The 10,393-nt window shown below is 34.2% G+C and overlaps 1 protein-coding gene across 4 annotated transcripts in view; it reads left to right on the top strand.

Annotated features, from left to right (window-relative positions):
• Positions 1–7,430: 7,430 nt before the first annotated feature.
• The window catches only part of LOC106463672 (protein retinal degeneration B-like), a 28,055-nt gene continuing 25,092 nt past the window's right edge, over positions 7,431–10,393 (top strand). For all 4 annotated transcript variants that reach the window (XM_022391250.1, XM_022391251.1, XM_022391253.1 and 1 more), the window contains exons 1-2: positions 7,431–7,637; positions 9,126–9,566. In XM_022391250.1, the coding sequence (XP_022246958.1) occupies positions 7,556–7,637; positions 9,126–9,566 (523 nt within the window). In that variant the 5' untranslated portion in view covers positions 7,431–7,555. The remainder of the gene's footprint in view (positions 7,638–9,125; positions 9,567–10,393) is intronic.

The following is a 10,393-nucleotide window of genomic DNA, read 5'->3' as shown; positions in this document are numbered from 1 at the left end:
TACTCTTTTACCAACGAATAGTGGGATTGACTGTCACATTATAACGCACCCACGGCTAAAAGGGCGAGCATGTTTGGTGTGATGTGGATTCGAACCCGCGACCCGCAGATTGCGAGTTGAGTACCCTAACCACCTGGCCATGCCGGGCCCGCGATAAAGTAACCGGCTTGGTATGTTAACAAAGAAGAAACGAATTAATTAAACTGTCGTTAACACCAAACGTGCACAACTTTACATGGGTTAAATTATATTTTTACAAATTACGCCTTTTTTGTTGTTGTTGTTGAGATTAAAAGAAATAAACCAGAATAATCCAAGGAAATATTATCAGTAATATTGAGTAGAATGTACGATAAAACGTAGAGAAGCAGCGTGAGATCTTACTTAACCAGTTTCATTATTTTAAACTTATTAAACTAATTATTAAAAAGGTCTCAAAACTAATGTGCCACTAATTATGGTTGGGAGGAGTTGGTTCGTGTTTTGAATACACCGTAAATTAATTAACTCGTGTAGAAGTTTTTATTTGGCAGTACACCAATATGTTGGAGTACCATTATTCAAGGTGTAATGAGATTGTGGCAGTACACCAACATGTTTGAGTACCAATATTAAAGGTGTAATGAGATTGTGGCAGTACACCAACATGTTGGAGTACCAATATTAAAGGTGTAATGAGATTGTGGCAGTACACCAAGATGTTGGAGTACCAATATTAAAGGTGTAATGAGATTGTGGCAGTACACCAAGATGTTGGAGTACCAAATATTCATGGTGTAATGAGATTGCAGTAATAAAATGTGTTAGTTATGAAAATCTTCTTTAAAAAGAAAGCTATAATTTCAGACAAGGTTCATTTTGCAATGTAATTTGTTATACTTTGGGTTAAACCACAGAGAAAAACTAGTAATTAAGAAGGTGGGCGTAGACTAGTAGTTAGCGTGTCCGGACTACGAATCTGAGCACTCGCGCATCGGGATCACGTCCCCTTGCCGGTTAGAAACACGGGTACACTGTAAGTGTGACAGTCAAATTCAAGTATTCATTCAGACAAGAGTTGCGGTGAGTGCAGCTGATTAACTGCCTCCCCCCATCCCTACCCGAGTCTACCATTTCAAAATTAGAGACTGCTCTGGGCGGACTGTTCTTATGTTACCCCCCCTCTCACTCATTCCCCTCTCTCACTTTACTTACACAGTATCTGCTATCTAATTTGTGGATACAGCACATTTAGGAATAAGGCTATTTAATAAGAAACAATATGAATATGTTTCATTTAATTCATCATTTACCGGTGAGAGGGAATGAGGAGGGATCGAAAAAAATTAAAGGGGTGTTCTTTACATCTTGTGGGTACACATACTGTAGTGTTTAGAAAGTGAACCAGCTTTAATAACAGTAAGTATTGTTCATTCAGTACAGGAGAAGCTAAAGCACATGTTGGGGTAGCTACAGCCCCAGCAAGCCCCTCCCGTCCTTACTGCCGCCCCTGTAAAAAGCTGGTGCAAGTGTCTGTGGTTTTTATTAAAAAGGGTTAAGTGTATACAGAAAGTACAAAGTTATGAACGTATACGCAAGAAATTCGTTTTTGGAATTAATACATAGCGGCTATTTTGGACGGAAAAATAATAACGAAAATTAAACTATAAAATAGAGAAAAGCATTATTGTTAACGTAAGGTTAATTCGTTAGGCCTAACGTTGATGAGAGTAACCACTGGTTACAACTACGAGGTTAATTCATTAGGCCTAACGTTAATGAAAGTAACCACTGGTTACAACTACGAGGTTAATTCATTAGGCCTAACGTTAATGAGAGTAACCACTGGTTACAACTACGAGGTTAATTCATTAGGCCTAACGTTAATGAGAGTAACCACTGGTTACAACTACGAGGTTAATTCATTGGTCGTGTTTGAAACTGCAGGCCTCGATATGTAGAAACTTGCGGACTTTTATTTTATAAAGTCGTTAAAGGTTTAATGCTTGGATTTTTAAAAACACGCGATAATGAAAACATCACCATGCTATTGGGTTTATGCGCAGGATCCTATCGTAAAATAAAATGGCTTCGTAATAGAAGTGTTAAAGATGCGGCTTTTTAATTAATCGTTCAAGATGATTACTGTAGATTACTTGAGAAAGGAAACATTGTAAGCAAAATCCTAAGAACTACAATTATTGGATTACCACGAATATTTAAAAATTAAATGAAGCGACAACATGTAAATACTACTAATAACAACTGGAAACAATACTGTACCGATGTTTTGTTAATGTTTCTTAGCAATATAATGATACTCGTAATAGTATTTTTTTTGGCAGAAAACAATTTTAATTATAATTTTTTTTACAAGTTGGTTTATATTTTCTTTAGTTTAGTGAATTCGATTTTTTTTGCCACCCCCACCCCCCGCCATCTCGGTGACTAAGCTGCAAGCTCAGGTTTATAACAGTTTAAATTCAGAGCTCGAACCCAGGTGGGCACAGTACGGATAGCCCGTTATTGCAAGTTTACAAATATATACAGAGAAAATTTCTTGGCGTATTCTGCTGTCTGTTTCGCCACCTAGTGTCATAAATTATATTTATTGAAATTATTATTTTACATAAATTTTAATTATATTTTGCAGTTGAGCATAATTTTAAACTTTTTTTTTATCTTGTAATGTATATCTTATCCTACTGTATAATTTTTGTGGAAATTTACTTCCTTTTTTTCAAGTTTCGTATTTTCTTGGTAATGTCTTTAATATGACAGCAAATAAAGAGCCTTAGCCTATCTCCTTTTCTTTTCTCCAGAATAAATATAAATTTTTTTGAGATAATTTTTCAATTTTTTGTTGGATGTTGTTTTAAAAAAAAAAGACTATAAAGGTTTAAACAGTTAATTGTGTGTATGTTTTAATTTCAATAATATTCGGTGCTTTTGTAAGTTGTGGGATAGACTTTCTTAATACACTCCCTTTTGTTGCTCTACATTCTTTTCCAGCTAATAAACTAATTCCAGCATTCAGTTACTATTCAGATACTTTCATCTGAATAAGTACTGTATCAACTCCCATGAAATAGGGGTTTTGGACATGGCCTAGTGGCTAGTATGCCAGACTGTGAATCTGAATGTCCGTGGTTTGCATCCCGTTGTGACAGTCATACCTCACTGTTCAATCAGAGTAGACCAAGAGCTGATGGTTGGTGCTCTAGGGCTGATGGCTCTCATGAAGCTTTGGGAGAATCTCCAAAACAAACAAGTCAGGAAAAGTTTATACATTAACTAAGGGAGTAGCTAACACATGCAGGTGTAAAGTTTTACCAAAATTCACAATAAAATATTAAAATTTTAACCTATGTGTATAAAATGTAGATGTATATAAATAAAACAAAATGCCCATTATTCAGAACATACATATGGATGTATATAAATAAAACAAAATGCTCTTTGTTCAGGACATACATATGGATGTATATAAATAAAACAAAATGCCCTTTGTTCAGGACATACATATGGATGTATATAAATAAAACAAAATGCCCATTATTCAGAACATACATATGGATGTATATGAATAAAACAAAATGCCCATTATTCAGAATATACATATAGATGTGTATAAATAAAACAAAATGCCCTTTGTTCAAGACATACATATAGATGTATATAAACAAAATGCCCATTATTCAGAACATACATATGGATGTATATAAATGTATGTCTTGAACAAAGGGCATTTTGTTTTATTTATATACATCTATATATGTATGTTCTGAATAATGGGCATTTTGTTTTATTAAATAAATTACTAAAAAATGTGAAAAATAGGATACAAACTAACAAAAACATTTACAAAGTAAGGAAGACTATACGAAAGACTGGTGAGAATGGGAAATATTATTTGTGTTTTTTATACTTGCATATTATCGATACAAATCTACTGAACATTCTACAGATTTTCCTTCAAAGCTCTTGATAGTTTAGTTATATAACTAGGTCGGTGTGAGAAGCCAAGCTCACCTGGTAAATGGCTTCCAATGTGATAAACTTTGTGGGTGTACTGTCCACTCCCACCAGGGCCATCTGCATAAGGTTTGTTCACCAGAAACTCCACACCACTTCCAGCTCCTTGACTTTCCTCCCTGCTTTTTTTCTTAAAAAAAAAACATCTGTATGAAAATTCTGAACAATGGGCATTTTGTTTTACTTGTATACATCTATATATAAAATTAAAAGTCTTACACGTGTTTTTGTTTTATCAGTTTATCTTAATACTTTCTCAAACCAATTAACATACTCCTGAAAAAAAGGTCTATCTACCATTTTCTCAATTCTCTTAACCCTAAAAAAATACCCAATTTCTCAACCTGCTTAACACAACCCTAAAAAATATATGATTACCATTTTTCTCAACCTGCTAAATTCCCCCTTAAAAGAAGGTCTGTTAATCATTTTCTCAACCCGTTTAATTCACCCATGAAAGAAGACTGTCTACTTACCATTTTCTCAACCTACTCGTCCCCCAGTGGATCAGAAGTAAGTTTATGGTCTTACTATGCTAAAATCTGGTATTCAGTTCCCCACAATGAACAGAGTGCAGATAGCCTATTGTGTTGCTGTACACTTAAAAAAACTCATCAAGCTTAACACACCCCTGAAAGAAGGTCTGCTTACCATTTTCTTAACCTCAGTAATTCAACCCTGAAAGAAGGTCTGCTTACCATTTTCTTAACCTCGGTAATTCAACCCTGAAAGAAGGTATACTTACCATTTTCATAACCTCGGTAATTCAACCCTGAAAGAAGGTATACTTACCATTTTCATAACCTCGGTAATTCAACCCTGAAAGAAGGTATACCTACCATTTTCTTAACCTCAGTAATTCAACCCTGAAAGAAGGTATACTTACCATTTTCATAACCTCAGTAATTCAACCCCGAAAGAAGGTATACTTACCATTTTCTTAACCTCAGTAATTCAACCCCGAAAGAAGGTATACTTACCATTTTCTTAACCTCAGTAATTCAACCCCGAAAGAAGGTATACCTACCATTTTCTTAACCTCAGTAATTCAACACTGAAAGAAGGTATACCTACCATTTTCTTAACCTCAGTAATTCAACCCTGAAAGAAGGTATACCTACCATTTTCTTAACCTCAGTAATTCAACCCTGAAAGAAGAAGGTTCTGCATTCCAAAAGCACTTGGTTAAAGATGTTGTAAAGATTAGCAGCTTTATAAGCACAAATTAAGTAACGAAGAACAGATTTACAAAAATATGAAGATGATTACCTCGACTAGTTTGAAAAGGACGCACGTGGTACGTCGAAACAGTATCGTTGGTAAGCCTGTTTTGTATTACACTCATTTGTGATTTATGTGTAAATTCTACAATACGTCAAAGGCTGAAATAATTTTACTGCTTTCTTATAACCAAGCTTGGTCCAGTTTAATAATGTATTTAACACCCACCAGTGCTGTTATTAAACAAGTATTTATTTTTTCATTTTCCATACTTTGCTATCCACAGCATTATCTGCTTTGTTGTAAGAGACTGGTTATATGCTTGCCTGCAGTATGTGTACATAAGAAATGACTTTGTACATTTTTGTTTTGTTTATATATGCATAACAAAACTACAATCCTTCCTTATTTCTTAAAATGTTCTTTATTAAACCAGTTTTGTAGCATCACAGACTAACCTTCAGTGTAAACGTTTCTCCCGAGTAACACTGATGTTTCTTCAAAGTTACTGAGGGTATACTTTCTCTAAGAATTTACTGAAGTTTTGTTATAGATATATTCATCTTGAAGGAAAACCTGGAATTATATTATATATATATATATATGTTTATAGATAAATAAATATAAAGTATACATCTGTGTGTGTGTTTTCAGAAATATACGTTGTGGGGTAGCAAAAGACGCGTCTTTTTGGCACTGATATCTTTATATGTTAGGTTTCCCAGCAATATCTTGATTAACTAATAGTCTTTTTGTTTCTTTTCCTCCTCCCAGGTTGGCTAAAAGCTTTGCTACCGAAGTCTGCCTTGACAGTTGAGGAAGAAGCATGGAATGCCTATCCTTATACCAAGACCCGCTACACGTGTCCGTTTGTGGAGAAGTTCTTTGTGGAGATTGAAACCAAGTACTTTAATGATGCAGGACATCAGGAAAATGTTTTTAATCTCTCCTCTGCTGATGCACGCAGCAGAGTCATTGGTGAGCCAATTTTGTGTTATCACTCATTACTTGCGCTGATGAACAGATTGATAAATATATCCAATCATCTGACGTTCAGAGTGAAAAACCTGTGACCTGTCACCATCATTTAGGAAAATTATTTTCTGAAGTGTGTAATTGATATCGCCAGCAATATCATAAAGATGGTTTCTAAATTATCTTAATCATAGGGCTCGGCATGGCCAGGTGGTTAGGGAGCTCGACTCGCAATCTGTGGGTCGCAGGTTCAAATCCCCGTCAGCTGTGAGGGCATTATAATGTGACGGTCAATCCAACTATTCGTTGGTAAAAGAGTAGCCCAAGAGTTGGTGGTGGGTGGTGATGACTAGCTGCCTTCATTCTAGTCTTACACTGCTAAATTAGGGATGGCTAGCGCAGATAGCCCTCATGTAACTTTGCGCAAAATTCAAAATAAACAAACAATCAAACAAACCTTAATCATAGTGATACCTTCAAAGTGAACACTGTTTTGTAAATTATGCAAAATATATATTACCTTTTGAACTGTTTTATTTATAAATGCGTAACGAAGAGAATTATTTAAATGAGACTATTAAATCGTTCTATACCTGTTTTCACTCAGATGCGACTGATATTTAATAAAAGAAGTCTACTAAAAGTATTTCTAATGACACACATCAAATACTATTACACAAAGCTAAATTCTTTGTAAGGCATTAAGTAAAACACCAAGATATAATTAGTAAACTTAGCACAAATCTAAAATGTTGGGCGGCTTGTTGTCATGGGAACTTGTTTTAGCCATCCATGCTGTTGGTGAGATAATTCATACACATTTGATTGTTTAGTATGCTACCAACTCCCGTTTTGTTTTCAACTAGACACTCCCATACAGACAAATGATACTCTATAAAGTGATTATTTTATGCAACTGTACCACTATTTTTTTTACCTTGTTTTTGTTCACCATTTATACTCAAAACCATGTTTTAATTCATCAAGTGTAGTGTCTTATACAATATTAACTGTAGGTTTAGAAGGTATAAACTATATAGTTAATAGTGAATATTATTTAAGTTTATTTTGTATTATGGTTGTCTGGTTTAAAAAAAAAACTTTATTCTTACTCATAAAACATCTAATTACACTCAAGTGTAATATGAAGCTTTCCTGTGTATTTTCAGATTATATTGATGTCGTAAAAGATCAGCTTTACGGGTCAGACTATAAACGAGAAGAAGATCCCAAGTATTATGTTTCCCAGCTTACAGAACGAGGCCCACTTTCGGAAACTTGGGTCAGAGAATACTGGGATGCCTGTAAGGATAAAGAAACTCCTCTTCCCGATAAAAAGGCCATCATGTGTGCATATAAACTGTGTCGAGTTGAATTCAAGTACTGGGGAATGCAGAGTAAGATCGAGAAGTTTATTCATGATGTAGGCAAGTAGTAGTTGTAGCATTCATTAAAATCTGACCAATTGTAAAAAATATACGTGTTTTCTGTTTGTCATTCACATTTGTAAAATGAATTTCCTTTTTGTATTAGGCAATTCTAAGGAAAAGAAAGTTGGTTTTTTTTGGGGGGATTTTTTTCAGTGATATTCTCCTAATTCCGTTAACAAAATCACAAAAAAAAAAAATATGGAAGTTAGATGATTAAGTGAATTTGCTGTAGCCAGTAAAATGTAGCTAAATAAATTCCTAAGATGGAAAGCCGTGAATTACCCTTGAAGAATAAAGGTCCCCCCCTGGATCATTCCCCTCTCCCACCTTTTAGAGTCTCTGATATCAAATTTGTGTATGCAGCACATTTAGGAAAATAGCCTTTAAGTTAAAAATAACGAACAGTATATGTTTAATTTAATTCATCCTTTACCGGTGAGAGGGAATGAATAGGATTAAAAAAAATTAAAGGTGGGTGTTCTCTACATCTTGAGGGTATGCATACTGTAGTGTTTAGAAAGTGAACCAGCTTTCATAACAGTAAGCATTGTAGTTGTTTCGTTCATTATAATCCAGTTGTAAAAAAATATCTGAGTTTTCTGTTTGTCATTTATATTTGTCGAAATATGTAAAATGAATATCCTTTTTTCGTTTTGGACTAAACAAGTTATGCAATTACCAAATATTTTTTGGGAAAAAAATTTTAAATTTTACTTAGTGTAAAGGAGTTATTTTTTTATGTCATGCACAAAAAGGAAGTTACAGGTTTAAGCCAGCAATGTTGAAATGTACATCTACTCAAAAAAAGGTAAGAAAGAATCAAACATACCTTAAAAACCAAACTAATACTGGCTCTGATTATAACATTTCTGTTGTTTATCTCACTTTTTTTTTCTGTCTGAAGACTAGACTCGACATTTTTAACTTATCTTATTGCTGATTTTTGGAACCACGTTGCTACTGTTATTAATGTCAAACACAAGTAGTAATTACTGATAGCAAAAAAACCTTTTTCTTCCCATTATGATCAACTTGTTTTACTTTTTATTTGACAGAAAGAACATTGTGAAAGTGACCATTCTGTGGAGAGTTTTGTTAAATATTTTCTAAATCCAAGGTATCTGTAATGCTAGTTTCAAGGATTAACTTGTTTTATCGATCACTAGACGTTATGTTTACCCTCGAATGACAAATACCTTTGATTAAATTTGAATTGTGTGAAGAGTTACTTGAAAAACTTAAAAATGAACAATAGTACATTTTAACGGGAAAGACTGTCAGACTTGATTATACTTGTATTTTGAATTTCAGAGCTTTAATATTTGTGGCTATTGGTTTTTTGAAGATGTTTCCAGAGCACATGCTCTTCGTCTTATAAATTGAGATATTGTGATCAGTTCTATAGGATTTTTATATAGATTTGCTCTTGGATGTTTATAAGACTTCCTCACTTATTTTATGTTAGCCCTGCTTCATCTCTTCTAGCTCTGAGAAAAACTATGTTGAGGGCACACAAGCAGGCCTGGGTGTGGCAGGATGAGTGGGTAGGTCTAACAATGGAAGATATTCGTCAGATGGAGAGAGAAACACAAGAAATCTTGGCTAAGACTATGTCAGGCGAATCTGGACAGGAGGATGGTTCAGGCTTACTACAGTCAGAGAACACCCTTCACACCAGTCCTTCGAGCTTTTCTGGACAAGAAGTAGATTGGAACGTCATCGACAAAGATAATGATATTACCATGAACCAAAACTTGAAAACCTGCCCTCCAAGAACAAGGAGCCCATCTCCTCACAAAAGACCCACTTCCCCAAATTCTCAGGAAATCCCTACATCCAAAGAACTAGATAATGCAGAACTTGTCAGAAGTGGAAGAATAAAAAACTGGTCCAGGAGCAGTTCAAAGTCAGTCCTTTATTCAACAGGTTAGTTTGTGAAGTTATAGAGATCGTGAAAGAATATTTATTGTGTGCTTTGTTGTAAATATGGGTAAATTTTGAAACCAACTGATCCATATATTCAGAAGCCAAAATACATGGCTCTTCAATATCTTGTAAGCTTGGTTATAGCACAGAAACTAAGAGTTTCATGCTTTTTCTTAATTTTAAAGCATGATCTTTTCTGTTAATTGTCATAAGCCTTTATTGAAGAACCTAATTTTTTTTCCCTCAGTAAATGAGAAATGTTTAACAGGTTTTTGAAGCTAAAGTTTTGGAAATTGTAGCACATGTTTACTGTCAATTATTTGTAGATGTTTAGCATCATTTGGTGATTTCTTTGAATCAGCTACGTAAATATACAGCTCATTGGTAATTCTCCAGCCACTCAGCAGACTGAGATATTATGTACTAGCAAAGTTATCCAACATTGATGGGCTTAAAAAATAATCATTAAGTGCCACTTTTCCAGTAATTTGAGGCATAGCACACAAACCATTTGTCCAATGCAAAGGTACTCATGCTAAGTATGGTATTAAAATTCATTTTTATTTCTTACAAACTTTATGTATTTGCTACATACCTTTCTTCATTCAGTTGAGTTCTCATTCAGAGCATTAAGGAAATAAAATTTATTGGATTGCTTAACCATTTATTGTCAATCTTTGGAGGATCCACCCAAGTTCCTTCATGAAATATTAATTGAAATTGGTTCAGCAATATCCTCACATTGATTTGTGACACTAGGCTGACAGAGAGACGAATAACTCTGCTTTATATATATATATATATATATATATATATATATATATATA

This window comes from Limulus polyphemus, unplaced genomic scaffold (assembly GCF_000517525.1).
Source record: "Limulus polyphemus unplaced genomic scaffold, Limulus_polyphemus-2.1.2 Scaffold1458, whole genome shotgun sequence".
NCBI classification, from domain to species: Eukaryota; Metazoa; Arthropoda; class Merostomata; order Xiphosura; family Limulidae; genus Limulus; species Limulus polyphemus.
This window is presented reverse-complemented; position numbering and strand designations above follow the sequence as displayed.